This window comes from Coffea arabica, chromosome 1c (genome assembly GCF_036785885.1).
Source record: "Coffea arabica cultivar ET-39 chromosome 1c, Coffea Arabica ET-39 HiFi, whole genome shotgun sequence".
In the NCBI taxonomy this organism is placed as follows: Eukaryota; Viridiplantae; Streptophyta; class Magnoliopsida; order Gentianales; family Rubiaceae; genus Coffea; species Coffea arabica.
In genome coordinates this window covers 55,119,045-55,136,644 of record NC_092310.1, presented here as the reverse complement: position 1 = coordinate 55,136,644, position 17,600 = coordinate 55,119,045, and the positions used below count along the sequence as shown (strand labels likewise).

At 38.6% G+C, this 17,600-nt stretch overlaps 3 protein-coding genes across 4 annotated transcripts; all 3 read right to left on the bottom strand.

The window, feature by feature from the left end:
• Nucleotides 1–2,120: 2,120 nt before the first annotated feature.
• LOC113730616 (probable pyridoxal 5'-phosphate synthase subunit PDX1) lies at nt 2,121–3,393 on the bottom strand. Its single transcript, XM_072079321.1, has one exon. It carries the CDS (start codon nt 3,267–3,269, stop codon nt 2,337–2,339), a length of 933 nt encoding a protein of 310 aa, XP_071935422.1. The 5' UTR covers nt 3,270–3,393; the 3' UTR covers nt 2,121–2,336.
• Nucleotides 3,394–5,810: 2,417 nt separating this feature from the next.
• On the bottom strand, nt 5,811–9,891 carry LOC113730606 (uncharacterized). Of its 2 annotated transcripts, none has more exons than XM_072079314.1 (6): nt 9,560–9,891; nt 8,527–9,128; nt 7,874–8,063; nt 7,680–7,744; nt 7,003–7,213; nt 5,811–6,491 (listed from the first exon to the last, which is right to left on the bottom strand). In XM_072079314.1, the coding sequence occupies exons 1-6, from the start codon at nt 9,764–9,766 to the stop codon at nt 6,249–6,251; spliced, it is 1,518 nt and encodes a 505-aa protein (XP_071935415.1). In that variant the 5' UTR covers nt 9,767–9,891; the 3' UTR covers nt 5,811–6,248. The 2 variants fall into 2 exon arrangements, with proteins under 2 accessions (XP_071935415.1, XP_071935420.1); XM_072079319.1 differs by having other exon boundaries at nt 9,573–9,890.
• Nucleotides 9,892–11,758: 1,867 nt separating this feature from the next.
• LOC113742848 (E3 ubiquitin-protein ligase APD2-like) lies at nt 11,759–17,497 on the bottom strand. The gene is made up of 10 exons (XM_072079311.1): nt 16,537–17,497; nt 16,169–16,275; nt 15,958–16,083; nt 15,754–15,850; nt 15,135–15,209; nt 14,878–14,960; nt 13,505–13,648; nt 12,876–12,948; nt 12,451–12,793; nt 11,759–12,174 (listed from the first exon to the last, which is right to left on the bottom strand). Exons 1-10 carry the CDS (start codon nt 16,817–16,819, stop codon nt 12,099–12,101), a joined length of 1,407 nt encoding a protein of 468 aa, XP_071935412.1. The 5' UTR covers nt 16,820–17,497; the 3' UTR covers nt 11,759–12,098.
• Nucleotides 17,498–17,600: the final 103 nt, after the last annotated feature.

Below are 17,600 nucleotides of genomic sequence, written 5' to 3'. Positions count from 1 at the left end.
GTAAAAAAAGTGAATGAAACTTATGAAATAAATTGTACAGTATTTCACTTGATACCACCTCAATCCAAACCACAAATTGTAGTACTTCATATTCCGCAACAAAATAAATATTCACAAGTCTAAGGATATCTTTACGATAATAGATTCTGTGTAAGTTAAAATCTAAGGGGTTCGTTTATACCTAAAGCAATGCTATTACATTGTAACGATAAAATTGCATTCTTTTAGAACTTTATAAAGACAAATAATAGAATATTGGACATTGATTATTGTATTTCTTCTGCCGTAATGTTCACTTGGTTCCCTGTAATTTTATGCTAGCTTTTTTCCGTTTTCTCGAATCGGGCCGGCCCCCCCATATGATGAGCAACAAATAAAATGGAGGTAGGTTAGATCCCATTTGAATTGCTTTTTTTTTTTTTTTAAAATTTTTACAGAAAAATGCACTGTGTAACAATTTAATGTATATGAGGTAAAAAAGATAATTAAGAAATGTGTTTATCAAAGATACAAAAATTTTTTCCTTTTGTTTGGATCGTAGTTTTCAGCTGAAAAATTTTTGTAAATATCTTTTTTTTATCCTACACGTGCTAAATGCTCCGCACATGTGTTCACGTGTGGAAATGAATTGTTGTACAGTATTAATTAGAACAGGTGGCGGTTTCCACTGGGGTAGATAGGTAGGTAGATGGAGATAGACTGTGAGTTAGTAACTACTGTATAAACTTTATTGGGGATTTATTTATTTTTCGTACGTCGTTGTTGTTGTTGTTGTTGTTGTTGTTGGGGAAGATGTTAGCATTTGGGGCTGGGGGATTGGGAATTGGGGATTGGATGGTCTTCCCGCGCTGACCTTCTGATGAGCTGTTAGCAACATTTGACGTTGGCTTATTTTGTTCAAAGCCCAAATGCTTCCGTTGCCTTAATTGGACATGGCAATGGAGGCCCAGCTTTCCTGCCATTCCTTTGTCTGTTGGAAGCTGCCCGCCACAAGCAACAGGTAAAAGCTAAAACAAAAGGTACGTAAAAAAGCCGGTCCATTATTGCACTTGTTCAGTTCCGATAAGATAAGATTCCCGTTCAAGCAAAATACTATTTCACTAAAAATAAATGTTAGGCAGCTAGCAGATTACTCAACTTCAATCATCATTAAATCTTAGCTGAGGCTTGTGAGAAACAAACAGCTTTTTTTTGCTTCCTCACTCAGAAGTAGGATACGAGTCCGTTTAATGTTTGCCACTGAATGGGTTGCGAGTGAGTGGGTTGATTAGCAGTGAAAGTAGCTACTGGCTGTCATATCTAGACTTAAACCATGATGCTGCAGCAACTTATAATTAGAAAACGTCTAGGATACCTTGTCAAAACTAATATGTGATCGACCACTAACACAGATATCGATCGCATCAAACACGCCTCAAGCAACTTTTCATAGTCTGAAAAGATACATATGTTTTGCTCATTACAGATTGAACAGACTCTTGCAAATTTGTTCATAGTCATTCAGTCTCGGGCTCACTACACACCGATGCTACTTTCACAGAGGGCAGGTTTTCAAGTACACATCTTTCAGGAACCCGTGTATCAAGTGCATCACTCACCAAAATGATTATGTAGACTAACCCATGATTGACCCACAAACTGTTCGTAGCAGTGCAAAACATCCATTCAACAACAAGCGTTGAATCCCAAAACACATGCAAAACATCCAAATAACATGAAACGGATGATGTGTAATCCGGGAACAGATGGTACAAAGCATGAAACGTGCAACACTCAAAAGCTACCCCACTGATCCACCCAAACCCACAAATCAAACATCTATTCGGCAAGAATCCCAGAAGACAAGTGCAAAAACATCTCAAAACCTAAAAAAGCGAAATAAACAGGGAGTCAACAGAACAAGGCGCTCACTCTGCAAATAAGCTTCCAATCCTTGAAGAGCTAGTCAAGCCCAATGACCATTTGAAGAAACCGTATCACCTTCGTTGTATGATTACCATAAAGGCTGAGCATCAGATATCCGTTTTACAACTAAAGAAGGAAATCAAATAATACTGGGAAACATGGATAATATGTCAACTACGAGCTGAAACAGATAGAAATTTAAAAAAAAAAAAAAATCAATTAAAACGTATTTCCAAATTCCAATCATACGAAACATCGAAACCTAACAACACAAATGGTAGTAAAGGAAGCTAAACTACAGATAGTAAACTGTTGGTCTACGCATGAAAGAGGTTCCTTTAGCCCTCATCTCACAGGCTAAAATGACTAATACTATCAGAAATCTAATTCAATCAGGTCTTTTCTTCCCGGTCATCACCTCACCACATATTTTACTCTGAGCGGTTCGCATACCTCTCAACCTTATCATCATTAAGATTAATGCCTACCATAGCCTCACCAAGCCCGCAGCTCACGTCCGCCAGCACCTCCGGGTCGCTATAATGCGTGACCGCCTGCACAATCGCCCTCGCCCGCCTCGCCGGATCTCCGCTCTTGAACACCCCTGAGCCCACGAACACCCCGTCACATCCCAGCTGCATCATCAGGGCCGCATCCGCCGGCGTCGCAACTCCTCCGGCTGCAAAGTGGACGACCGGAAGCCTCCCCAATTGCTTGGTCTGCATCACCAAGTCATACGGGGACTGAATTTTTTTGGCAAACGAGAAGACCTCATCGTCATCCATGTTTCGGAGGACTCTGATATCACCCATCACGGAGCGGACGTGGCGGACGGCCTCGATGATGTTACCGGTGCCGGCCTCCCCTTTGGTACGAATCATGGCGGCGCCTTCCCTAATGCGGCGGAGGGCTTCCCCAAGGTTGCGGCAGCCGCAGACAAAAGGGATGCGGAAATTATGCTTATTTATGTGGTTTTCGTCGTCGGCAGGGGTGAGGACCTCCGACTCGTCGACGTAATCGATTCCGATGGCCTCGAGGATTTGGGCCTCGACGAAATGGCCAATCCGGGCCTTGGCCATGACGGGGATGGTAACGGCTTGCTTGATTTCCTTGATGAGCTGAGGGTCGGACATGCGGGCGACGCCGCCCTGGGCACGGATGTCGGCGGGGACCCGCTCGAGGGCCATGACGGCGCATGCGCCGGCCTCTTCGGCGATGCGGGCCTGCTCGGGGGTGACAACGTCCATGATAACGCCGCCACGGAGCATTTGGGCAAGGCCCACTTTGACGGAGAAAGGGGATTTCTTTGCGGTCTCGGTGATTGCACCGTTGCCATAGACCGTTACGACACCGCTTCCGGCCATTATTGTTTCTTCGTTACGAGTGGGTGTCTGCCTCTGCGTAGATCGGGCGCGTGAAAATGTGGGGGAGGGAGTGAATGAGGAATGGAGCTAAAAAGAAGAGGGCACGAAATTCTTGTGCGTCTGTGGATGGCGGCTTGGCTTTAAATATTAGCAAAAATAAAAGAATTTTCATCAGGAGTTTTCTTTTTTTTTTTGAGGTTTTATTTTTGGATTCTTTCATAATGTAGTATTTATTATTGCCTTTTAAGTTTATAAATAGTTTTTTAATTTAATTTTTTATTTTGGGCCAGTACTATTTGTTTGTATGGTTCGTACCGTTGGTGCTTACTGTTTTGTTTCTTAATGCGGCTGCTGGCTCCCCCAATGTCTTTTTTTTTTCCGTTTATCTTCCGAATTGAAATACTCCTAATTATTAAAAAATGCTAGCATGAATTAAAAAATGAAAGCTAAGAAGAAGAAAAAGAAGGGGTGGGAGTGGGAGTGGGAGGAGAAGATGTGGATGCTGATGGCACACGGAGACGCAAAAATGCTTGTTTCTAATTCCGTCTTGGTACTGCTAGCATATGGCAGAAGCTGCTTCCTGCTTTTTTACATAATAATAATAATAATTTATGTGATAAAGAATGGACAACAAAAAAATAAATAAATTGAGCACATTTGAATAGCTTTAATTTTGATGCCAACCTTTCTATTTAGTTTTCCTGATGAAGCCTTAAACACGGTAAGGCTGCAAGGTTCACTCCATATTACATAGCTACTTGTTTCCATTTTTCAGTTCTTTTCCAATTTAAAATTGGAGTTCTTAGTCCCGATCATGTGGAAATGTCATGCGTCAGAAATGGAAATTGGATATCTGCACAAATTTCTTTCCAACTTACGATTTGTTTGAATAAATCTTATATACACTGATTAACAAAATAATATATGTGTACACATCGAATGACTAACAAAACAATATATGTGTACACATCGAAGGAAGGATGCTTGTTCAAAGGTGAAAGTGTATACACAGTCGGTCGGTGTATAGAATATTAATTCGTAATTCAAATTGTTTTGGTGCACTAATTTTTTTCCCACCGATGATCATAGACAGTAATCAATTGGTTAAATTCCGTGAGAACAAAAATAAAAATAAAAGTGGCCTCAAACCGGGAGCTTTTTCTCCTTAAAGGCTTAAACTATTTAGAAAAATTCTCCTTCTCAAGCACTGTGAAACGACATGAAAAGCAAAAGGCAATTAAAGGATCACTTTCGATTGTACATGCACTTTCGTCTCAAAAACAACAAAAATAATGGAGTAATAAGAATCTCTTAAAAATTTTGGGTACTTCATTAACTAGTGGATGGCAGGGTGCGCATGATTACGAACTCCATTCAGGGTCGGTCAAAGGCAAGTCTAACTACGCAAGTGATAAAGGCGGCGAATTGCAGGAGAGTTGTATCAAACACTGGATGTAGATTGTTTTGTATCAAACACTCGATTTAAGGTTCTCAGCTCCACTTCTAGTTATTAATTAGTTGGATGGTGTTGATTTGTGGGTTTCACTTTAACTGCGTTTTGCATCAGAATTTTGATTGCCTCTGAGTGTTTCTAATCAAACTGTTTAGGGTTAATTTTCGACTTGTTGAAAAAAAACAGGATATAGAAAATATTAAGACTATTAATCACACTTTGCAACCGCCAAATCTTTGACCGCTTTGTTGTCCTAATTCTAATCTTTTTCTTAACTTCTTTCATTCTCAAAAGGAATCTCTCCCATACGCACATGCCGTTTCCTTTCCAAGAAGTTGCTTCTCCTTTTCATGCTTTCCCTTTTCACCTTTTGTTCCTTTTTTTTTTAAAAATAATTTTATCATTTGTATTTAAAAAAAAAAAAAGACGACCATTATTTCCTTTTTGCCTTTAGGGTTTTTTTTTTTTTGGCATTCTTCATTTACCTATTTTACTCATATTCTAATCTAATCTAGAGGAAAGCCCAACTGGACCTATAAAAGAGCTGATGAAAACTGAACTACCATCAGATCAAACGACGCACCAATATGAATTTGAGGAAACCACGTATTGTGGCAAACGAGGACCAGACGGGTGCCTTTGGGGGCTGAGCAACCACCATTTCCTTTCACTTGCTATAAGTAGCACAATTACTGAGTCGACTCCTTCTGGGAACAAAAGCTGTTAAATTCCAGTTCTATTACATGCCACTCCAGCTTACCAAAGTGGTTTAAAGGCATAACTATGATTTGTGCAACTAATGCTACAAAATACTTCACCACTCTTCGATCGAATTTCAATTTGGCATTTCTAGAAAACTTTTACGGGCATATCGTTTTCTTGACGCTAGCAAGTCGCATCATTTTCTTGGCCTTGTTACTTTAAATTTCTAAAATACCAATTGCCAAATCTCCTCAGCCTCATTTTGAACCTTTCAGGTTCTGGGATTGATATGGGTACCGTATCAAATCCAGTTTCTGCCTATTTGTAAACTTTTCGTGGTGATTGTCCAAACACAGATCTTTTTCAAGTTCATATAAATGCCAAGCTGAAAAATACCTACATATCTTATTCAACTTTGATAGTAGAAGCTAGAACAACTGTTTCACGTAGGAAACAATAATAATAATAAATAAAGAATAACTGAACTAATTAATAAACAGTCAAAAGAAAAGAAGCACTACTTGTCTATCTGAACGCATTTTCGGTGAACTTATCCCTCTACTCTTTCCGTTTGTTTCTGATTTTTCTTTCACGATTCTAAAGATCTTTGTCCAATCCAATGAAAAGGGGCCAAGGCTGGAGTTAGCTTGGACTGCTAACAACTTATACTCTCTATCATTCCTTCTGCTCAACTTATAAACTTACAGAAGCTGTATGACCAAAAAAGCAAAGGTGAAACTGCGCATGTCTGTGACTCCACCCTCAGTATGATGTAAACATGTTTGTTATCCCTATCAATGGTGATCAACGTTGCTACTTGAAAGCTAAATCGAGCAAGGGAGTGATGAAGAGGGGAAAGCAAGCGACTTTCTAAGGAATCCTCTTTGATTCTCATCAGCAAAGCAGAGCACTGAATCCACGCACACCTCCATGGCAGAAGGAGGTTGACGAGGTCTGAAATCCAGCAGCTTCGAGTATTCCACTAGGAGATGATACATGTAATCGTAGACCCTATCCATCGTCAAATTTCCAATGAAATCTTGGGCAGCTCTTCCCACTGCTTCAGCCTATTTAATTAAGATGTTGCGGAGAACTATTCAGTTTATAAATGCCAATTTTTGTTAAAGGAACGCAAGGATGCCTATTTGTATATAACTTTTCTCTTGGCAACATTTCCTCTTTGTTTTTCCCTTGTTATAAATGTTTAGAAGGGGAGAGGGGCGATTAGGATGTAGGAAATGGAGAGAATTGAAAACTCATTCTAAGATAAGGAATAAAAATTTGGCCCCAAGCTAAATATCTATAGAAATTCTATTCCGATCTATCCGTGAATGCAGAACAACAATATTTTAGCATGACTTCCACTATGGACATGCTGAAAAATCACACACACTTGGAAATTGAAGGGTAACATTTCCTTATTATTTTATCCCTCCCAGATGTGTGGTCGAAAGTGTGACTTATATCAGATTTTGCCACTTAAAATTCTAAGTTTGAAACCAACTAACATCTCACGATAATCCTGGTCAAGGAACTAAACAGAGAAAACTTTAATGCAAGATAAGAAAGAAGTGGTACCATATCAGGATGTCCATAGCCCCACTCAACAGCAAGCTTTATAGACAAGCACAAATCAGATGGCTGAACAGGCAAATAATTTTTCTGCGGAGTCAGCCCACGACTGAAAAAATCTAGATATTCTGGTGATACTATAAGTGGAACTGAACCACATGCCAGTATGTATTTCAAGCTCACTGACCAAGCGTATCCTTCAGTATAGATCTTGTACCTGCATATTAAAGAAAACAGACACTAAAGGATCAACTAAATAGAGAAAAAGCTCTCTAATGATACACTTTCACAAAACCAATTAGGACTCATAAATTTGGTACCTTGCCATGTCCATACTTATTTCATTACATACTTTGTACAAACATCAGTGCAATGCGATGATGAGACATGTAATCTGTGGCGGGTGACTCCAAAATCTAAGTGATTTGAATCATCTTCCAAGTTTGTGCATTTGGCAGGGTGATCAGGAGTGAATAGCAAAGACAAACCTAGATTACTACCAGACTATAGTTGAGCTTTACTCAGCTATCAGTTCATCCTCAATAGATGGAGAAAAAAGAAATCTATAAATGAGGTTCCACTCAATGTTTTTAAACCGGTTGCAACCATGGCAGTATGTCCCAACTGCCTACTCGCTGTGGTTCTTGAAGTCGAGATATTGCAAGACTTGTAAAGCAACTTACTGATGGTTACACTGATCTGATAGTTTTGACTGCTTAAAACCTCCTCTTGCCGCTTCTCCCCAGTCCTGTGATCAGAAAAGTAAGGGGAAAAGGGGAAAAGGGGAAAATTTAGAAATTCCTTTGCTTCATGGCTCAGGATAAAAATCAACGTATGCAAAACACTGAAGGGGTGATGAAAATCGAAACCCATCAACCTGTCGCATTATTTGTGCTCTCCACATCTCAGTGTCATTGCATTGCAGCAATGCCATCCTAATAGAAGAAGCAACATCAGGGTTTCCCTTCCAGTATGCTATAGGCGACTTCTTTCGCCAACTGTGAGCTTGTGAACCTTCTTTAATGCTTCTAAATTCTTCTTCCCATGGCTGTATATTGATTTCTGACCTGTCAAACATGGTTATTGTTAACCATGAATATCAGACAGACAATGTTCAAGCATTGAGTATGAGCTTATCACAGAAAGACCATGCAACAATCACTGCTCAGAGTTCATAACAACCTTGAATTGAAACAAAGAAAACTATAACCAGAATATGACTATTGACAATTACAAATAGGCAGTCTTATAACCAGGAAAGGATGCATTTGGTGCTTCAAAAAACTGCATGAATCTTCCACATCAAATAGTATGATCATTGTCACAAATACATGTGAACTCCTTTACAACATGCAGTCTGTGAGCTTTACAACTCGACTAAATGCTTATTCAGTTCAAACTCATATTAGCCTAGTCACATAAAAAGAGGAAAAAGAACCGTATCATTGTGCCTGTAGATTGTACTTAACTACAATCACTATACTTCCAAACATAACCAAGATTGGAGTACATAAAATTCCAGAATCTTACCAACCCCAGAAAGACCAATCAGGGAATGGAATATCAAAGTGTGCTGGTGTCGTGCAATAGCGAAACAATGGTAGAGGCATCGAAGCATGCTCAGTGCGATTAATGGTTGGCTTATCCATACAATCAAACATCAAATCCACATCTGGAATCTTGCCAGGGTACCTCCTAAGAAGCTGCAAGAAACTCCAAATAGTGAACATTGCCCGGCTCTGTACACAGGCATAATATAAGTCCACATACAATTTACCACCAATTATCAGAATCCTAAAAGCTGCAAAATTTTGAGCCCCCATAATGTGCCTCGCAGAGATCTTAGACTTAGTCCAGGGCTCCAGATCCCTGTGTATGTATTTAAAAAAATCAGGACAGCTTTCGCTTTTGGAAAGATCATGTTTTGGCGGGTTATGCTGTGAAATGTTATCTGTGGTGCTGCGACCACAAGAAAGGTAAGAACACTGCAGAATTTTGGAAGCGACCGAGTACTTGGATTCTTGGTCTAAGGAGGATGGTTTTGGCGGGAAAGGATGCCATGGTGTGGGTTCCAAGTTGTGTCCGGCAATTGTTTTAGTGCTTGAAACGAAGCTCTGCACAAATGAATCCACCTGTTCAATCAACAAAAAAAAAAAAACACCGTCATCAATTTGGAAATGCAAAATTGAATCACTTGCAACCTTCCAGTCAAAGCTTTTTTATTTTTATTTTTATCTTTTTGGTGGGGGCGAGGGTTGGGCGTGCAGAGAGATCATGGATTTATAGAATTACGGGCCAGTGTGATGCAACTAAGAAATCAATTTATTAGATAACAGACTAGATTTATTGTGATGCAACTAAGAAATCAATTTATCAGATAGCAGACTAGATATCAACTAAGAAATGTTCGGGAAGAATAACTTTTTGAGCAAAACATGAAGGATAGCGCAAACGTTATATGTTGTTCCACTCTAAGCATGCCCAAATAGGTAAAGAACAGAACCAAACACGTCGAAATAAAATATTAAGCAGTAACGACGTAAAGAATCAAAGGAAAAGAGACCAAAAAAGGGCACCTCGAAGAAGAGGAGGATGGTGAACGAGAGGGCGGCAACGACGACAAAGAAGCGGGGAATGAAGAAGGATGAGGAAGGGGAGCGATTGGCAGGCCTAGAAATGTTTGATAGAAGGCCCATTTTGTTAGTTGGTGGCGCTGGCGCTGGCGGTGGTGGAGATAGGGGATGAGGAGGGGCAGCAGCATTTTTTTCATCGTCGGCGAACGATTGCGTGTTTATTTAAAAATCTCTGTCACCAATACCATGCGAGCTCCGTCTCTTGAGCTCTTTGCTCTCTCTCCCATCTCTTTCTCTTTCACTCTTTCTTTCCTATTTTACAGTTGGCGGTTTTTGTTTTATCGGCCGGTAAAAACGCACCCATATTCCACGTGGAATGTCCGCCTACTCCGTCTCCTCCCAATTATTTATTTATTTATTCATCCTTTGGTTTGCAAGTGGAATTGTTTTGGCGTCATCTGAAGCCTTTACCATATTCTTTGTGTGGTCAATAAAATAAATCATAACCTTTTTAAAAGCCAACAACTTTCATGCTGTTTTTTTTTATCCAAAAAAAAAATTTTGTGTTTGGATAAAGTATTATTTAAAATAATTATTATAGTATATTTTGTAATGTAATGTATTTAAGTTAAAAAAATTAAAAAAATAAATAATATATTTATAATACAAATGTAGTATTATTTGAGATAATTTAATCATCCAAACATACTCGGCCCTATATTTGTTTTTCTAATTAAAAGTTTGGCACCAACCCAAACCAAAGAACCGTAACCGGCTGACGCACTTAATTTATGACATGGTGTTCTGTTTCGTCTGAATTCATTCCATTTAACGAATCCCATTTATTCTGTTAGTATTAATATCTTCACCGCCGTCGAATATATCCTTACCAAAATATTAAATTACCAACCAGCCGTTCATTTGAAATTGTCCCCACACTCCGAATTTGATTGGTGCACTAGCGGAGAGGAATGTTTCCTTTTTTTTTTTTTTTGGCTTAATTACATTTATAGCGTGATTTCCTTTTGGACCCTATGGTAGTGGTGATTAGGTGAGATCCAATTTGGATGGATATCCAATTTCGGTAAAATGGAATTCAAAAAAATTGATTAATATCTAAAATAGTTTGAGAATGGATATTTAATTTATTAGTAAATAGTGTTATAATTTCAGCTCCTAACAAATATGTGACATTAATATCGTATTAAGTAACATATTAGTAACTTCTCTATTGTCAGTTACATATTAAATATACTTAACTATCCACCTAATACCCCAATTCAAAACTTTGGATATTACCAAAATATCAATTATCCAGTTACAATGTAGTTATCAATATCCAAATTACCAAATAAAAGTTTGGACGATAATTGGATGTCATTTTTTTTTTTTAAAAAAAAAAAGCAAACTTTTTTGTACTAAATTATTGATTATCGGCCGATGAACACCTCTAGTGGTTATCTATACAATATATAAAAAGAGGGAGTTGACATAAACATTTCGTGTCATTTCCTTAAAAAAAAAAACCATTTTTTGCCCTAATCACCGAACCACATTTGCTCGTATAAGTACTTATAATTATCCCAAATACTGAGATTACCAAATTATGTATTATTTTATTGAAGAAACACAATTATAAGTTTTTTAATGACACAAATTGAATATCCCTTTAACACTAGTTTTTATTATGTAGGTAAACCATTTTATGGTGATGGAATATGTGGATAGTTCACAATTTAATCTTAAACGGGAAATATTGTTAGCCAATTAGGCAACTATGCTAGGGCAACTGGCAGGTCAAGATTTGAGCTATTGATCCTTTTTTTTTTTCCAATAAAATGTGTCGGAAAAAAGTCTTAGGCAACTGGTAAGAGAAATTCCTCCGAACATAGGGATCATTATTACAATACTTAATCCACCGAGTTTAAGTGGGGGGTTTAAGTAGCCGCCGAGGAGATACTCCGCGCAGGGGCAAACTCCACCAGTCCCTTACTCCCCATTAGATAAGAGAAATTCCTCCACCTTTAGGGACATTTCTTGCCCCATCAACAAAATTTGGCTGCGAAACAGAGCCCCAACGTTTCAAGCAGAAGACAATAATAACTAATAAGAGGGCACCAGTACACTACCGTACACCACCCAAAAAAAAAAAAAAAAAAGCAGTCCTATTCTCTTAGAATAAGCAAGGATTCCTCCAGAAAATCATGTACTTCTATGTTGAATACCATTCACTTACAATAATTGTCTGTTTATACTGATCTAGGCACGTAAAGAAAGCCATTATGCTTCAAATTTGTTTGAAGCTTTACATGGAAGACTGAGGATTCCTATCAAGAAAGAATTTAGCTATGATTTACATGGACCTGTAACTGTAGTCAAGCTCATGCAACCCAATCTAAAAATGGTATGCATCTTTCCTTGTGCTCCATTTCTGATGCATCTTCCAGCAAGGTTTCCGCATCATTTTTTCAGTGAGCAGTTTCACTTCACTCGGTGCTAGACTCGTTTCCCAAACAGGAAACTCAATATCTACACGCTAAAAATCTTCCTCACCTTCTTCATTGTCTTACGGCAGATTGGACATTTACCTGCCTCCTCCATGGCCCTGCATAAAGACGCACGGAATTATGGATATGAGGTTTTGAAACCACAATTTTCATCTTAACGAACTTTCCAACAACTAAAATGCCATTCGTGTTTTGTCAACTCCCCTTCTCCCCTCCCACTGCTCCTTCATGAAGACAGTAAAAAAAAAAATGAAGGGCTTAAATTTTTTAAATTTCTTTTCCAAATATGGCACCGGCATTGATAAAGAATGACCTTCACCATTCCAAGAATCCAAGATTTTCTCGGTATGAGAGCAACAGTGAAGTCAACTAACCTTTTCCCACAAGTAAAGCAGGCAGCACAATGCCCACAAGGAAGAAAGAAACAGTCGCGAAATGCATCCGAGCAAAGGATGCAAAGCTGTCTATGATCTTTAAGGCCATCTCCCTCCTTTAGTTGCTTTCCATCAGGGGTGGCTATCGAGTCATTCAACTCCTCTTCATCGTGTGACATTGAATCAACAGAGCCCCAACTAGAAAGATCATCATCCTTCTGAGAAAGCAGTGGGGCTCTTTCAGATGCTGTCATCCCAGCTTGGAATCCTGTCTCATATTCTCCAGTAATCCTAAATGAGAAGCAAATTTTTGTTGCTACTATAAGGAGGACGGTCATTGAGGCTGCAAATATAGCAAATCCAACATTCAGTGTCACACTTTTCTGTGTGCCGCAGAAAAAATATCAAATTCAGAAAACACAAACCTGATCCAACTAAGTATGAAATCCATCGTTGACCATAAGATATTTGTGCATGCCATATATAACTGGTCATACCCTGGAAACATTGAATCATAGATTAATATGTGGAGACACTACAAATTAGATGGCTGAGAGAGGTTCACTTTGACTCCACAACACATTAATGTTGATCAATGCAGCAACTTCCTCATACTGAGCATGTAATATACTTTCTTATCTACATCTAAGTGATAATATCATTAGCCCAGTTGTGGAGGCATAAAAAGTAACAAATCTGCGCCATGAAAATGTAGTGATTAGCCAAAACATTGAAAAAAAAAAACCAGCAAGATCTTAATCTGGCGTCCACCTTGGACATGAAGTCAATGAAACAGAACCACTGAACTTGGATAACTCTTTGTTTGATTTTTTTTTTTTTTTAAAAAAACCCACGATACATTCTAATTAGTTTGAAAGCATTTGTTTTCATGACTGCAGTCATAATTGTCAGGGATAAAAAGCAATCTAACTTGCATAATCAAACTAGAGAGAGAGGGAGGGAGAGAAGAATACAAAAAATTAATGTTGACTGTCATGAACTAAATTTCTGCTAAGAATAATAGTAAGACATACACTGAAAGTAGCTGCCTTACCAGCTCTGGGCCAGGAGTAGTGATGATAGCAGCATTTCCCATGAAAAATAGCTTCCAAATGCAAGGCCGATGACTCACTGAGCAATTATAATTGGCTTGAGTTGTATTGTACGTCAGAGCCTCTATTGTGAAGTTCAACTGAACCTATACAATTTGATTGAATTCATCAAATGGCATGATGTAAACTTTCAGATACTGTTTTAGCTCTTTGTAAGGTACAACTAACAATAACCTTGCTTCCCCATAATGTCCCTACATATGGGATCAACTGACCTTTGATTGATACCAGGCATCTGTTAACTTTCAAGAGCTAGTTATTCAGATGCAATAATGTTAAAATTACCCTTTCCTGGCCCAACCAAAAATGCAACATGAACTTGATCCCTTTAGTAAGACAAACTAGTTTCATTTGCCCTTGAGTCCTGGTGGAACCAAATATTCTATTACTGTTATTCTTAAACTTAAAAGGCAGTGGACGTGCATTAGATCTTTTTAAAATGCTACCCTTTTTCATCTGTTCATGGATCTTACCAGACTGTAAAATTCCAGGGAAGCATTTAAAGTTTCTTTATTTTCAATAAAAAGAAAAATCTGCTAATTGTCAAATTGTCACCGTAATTGTTGATTTTAAAGGATAGAAAAACTTAAGCTGTAAGACATGCTATAGGGAACCTGGTAGTAATTTCATAAATTAATATCAATCTGCATGAGGCAAGAGGGATTTTGATGATATTACCTCTACTGACAGAAACTATTTTCAGAATTATTAATAGTAATGAAGCACAATAATTCTTTCATCATTTCTCTAAAACATCCATGAGCAGCCTAAAGAAGTATCCTACATGCTTTTACCTTAGTTGAGTTCAGTTACATTGAGGTAGCCGAAGTAATGCACAAATGAGTTATACAGAACGAAATAACCTTATGAAAGTCATAAGAACAGACAAGAAATTCATTTGTCTAAACATCTGCATTTAGAGCTCAATGGAATGGTTTTTGAGCCAACAAGTAACAAACCAAATGTCTATCTAAAGCAGCCTAAAGTCATAAAAGAGGGAGGTTGCCAGAAGGGGGGAAAAACAAAAAGAGTATGCTTGACTTTAAACTACCTTCAGAAGTCAGGTCAAAATCATTCCCACAAGAAATTTACAGTGCTGTTCGCTCTTTTCTGCCTTGGAGGAATGTCAAGTAAACATCTAGCACATTATGGGACGTCAATACTTCTACCATCATTTCATTGAAAGATATTTAGTCTACAGCACTGCAGTCGTTCTAATTAATTTCCAATTTTAAAATATGCATGCTTGAAACTTTTAATCTATAAAAGTGATGTAATCACAAAGTATCTATAAGAGTCAAGATGTTGAGATTACCTGCACTTCCTCAAAGTTCAAGTTCCCCAATGCAATATAATACATTTTGGATCTCAAAATTTCCTGCTCTACTGTTCCAGTTCCTGCAAGGAGTATCAAGTGAAAAAAGAAAGGAAACAAAAGCCATAGATGCTCAAAGCAACTCAAAAAAAGGGTAATGATGAAACTACTACATCTGTTCTCTCTCTCTCTCACTCACAGAGAGAGTGAGAGAGAGAGAGAGAGAGAGAGAGAGAGAGAGAGATTTAGCTGTTTACCATGGATAATGTTCCAGGATAAAGTCGTAGTGGGATGTGATGGGTCCTCAATCCAATCAACAAGGTTTCCTTTTCCTTCAAAATAAATTACAGGAAAGTTACACCAGAAATGGGAATGTAGAAAGAAAAGGGAGCAGTATAAAGCCAAAATTTCAACCAGTTAGAATTAAAAAATATCTCTAGATGGTTTCAGATGAGGACTCTTTAATCAGGATCTCAAGGACATCAACTTGGGATTAACCTAACAGTAGGTCTAGAAACTCACCACCTGCCTTCCTGTCCCAAAAAGCAAAACACGCACACACACAAAGCAACCTTCAAAGTTCTTCAAGGTTCTCAAAAATTTTAGATGCATGAAGATGGCAAAGATTCTGAAATAGGATAAGTCCTAAAATTCCTATTTGAATCCTTTCAGGCCTAGAAATTATATTCGTGCCTATTGTCACAATCAGAAACTCTAGTCAACACGATCTAATTTTTTTTAAAGACTCTGACCCATTGGATTTTGACCATCAAGCCTTACTAGATCAAACACTTGTAAACAACAATAGAGACAGTTGTATGCACTGAATAACTAAACACAGCAATCAGAAAGATTCCAGAGATCCAGAGCTTTTACCTTCAACTATTACAAGGGACAAAGCAGCACCAGTTGGACTTTTTACACAGTATGAAACACGTATTTTCGACCCTTTGTTCAGAAAGTATTGCCACTCCTGTAGAACAAAGATGTTTTCAACTACGCACTTTAGTCAAAAGAGCTCAAAAGACATCAAGAAATCATTGAATTTTGAGACCCAAGAGGCAACCGAAGAAACTTTACCCTGTGGTTTCCAGGTTCAATAAATGCAACATGTGCCTCTGACCAAGTAATTTTAACATCCAGACGAGGTAATTCATCAAACCCATACAGAACTGGTCGGTGTTTTGATTCATGTAATTCCTTGACCTGTATGTATATAAACCAACTCAAACTCTCGTGTTTTGCGCCAAAGAAAGCAGCAAGAGTAGAAGAAAAGCAGCCAACAACTGACCTTGATTGACTGCACGAAAAATGGATTGGCAGCTAAAAGGCGTGAACTATTAGGACCCAACTCAATGTTTGAAGGTCCATAAAATCCCAGTATCACAGCAAGACAAGCTGTCAAAAATCCAAATATAAACTCAAGATTCGCGCATATGTTGTATGATCAAAATTTACAGAAATACGGAGTCTTTCACGCCAAAAAACAGCACTACAACTAATTGGGTTTTCTCTATTCAAAATCACTATCTTTCTTGACAAGACACCGGAAACACATTTGTTGAGTTCGTCAAACAAAGAAAGAATAATAGAGCAACATTTAGACAAATCATGTGCCCAATTCAAGAAAATTTCAAAAAGAAAAGAAAATAGTAGTACCCAAAATCCAAAAAGTGACGAGGACGATGAATGCAGCACACGCCTCATCTCTGATACTTGCGTTAACCACCTGAAATACTGAAACATTTAGGCGATAAGATACCGGGCGATGGCGGTGCTGATGCGGGGGGTGGTACTGCTCAAGGTCGTTTGGGGTTCGATCACGGGCAAGAAATGCATTCTCCTCTTGTTCTTGAACATGTGCAGAAGATGAAGATGATGGAGCCTCGTGGTTTACTGAATCAGAAGAAGCAACCGTAAGCCCACCAGTAATGACTTCCATTCTTGACCGCAGCACGAAGAAAACGAAATACTGGCTAGTACTAAAAGAAACAAATATGGAGTGACCTGGATTTGGATTAGTTAAAGATTGCTTGACAAGTTATTGGAAGTTTTGAGTGCAGATAAAGGAAAAGGGAAGTTAAATTGGAAAGAGATAAAGACGGAGGGAATGACAAACTTTCTACTTCAGTGAATACGAGTGCTTTTTCAAGAAAGTAAGGAAAGAGGAAAGCGGGCTTGATTCTGATAGTGTAGGATGAAGGCTAGTGCAATTAACATGGGCAATTGAGAATTCATGGTGGAAATTCATCTGTTTTACTAAATAGCCTTCTTCCGGTTTTTGTACATCTCCTATATCTGATTCTGTATCAGTTTTCGTACTTCTCACACAAATTTCAAAGGCTCTGAAAAATGAATCTGGAAAGAGCATCAAATGGTGGACAGCGGTCCAATAGAATTGTTTGAAAAATGTGGACGAGGTGGTTGGGTGGCAGCGCTGATGGCACTTGATGCACTCACCAACCGGTCTCTCGGGGTTTTGGTGTGCACAGTTGAGTGACTCAGCTCTAAACTCCCACCAGTTGGGCTGGGCACTTTGGTGTCGCGGGCAGACTGTTAGTTGTTGATTTGACCCCTTATGCTGAGCCAAAACTGAAAACTGTAACTGATGGATAAAGGTAGGCCCTGGCGGCCTCTGATCAGTGCTCAACTCCAATTATCGTATATCATGGCCTGGACACCGCCTCAGTTTATTACCTTGTATTCGCAGATAGTATATATAT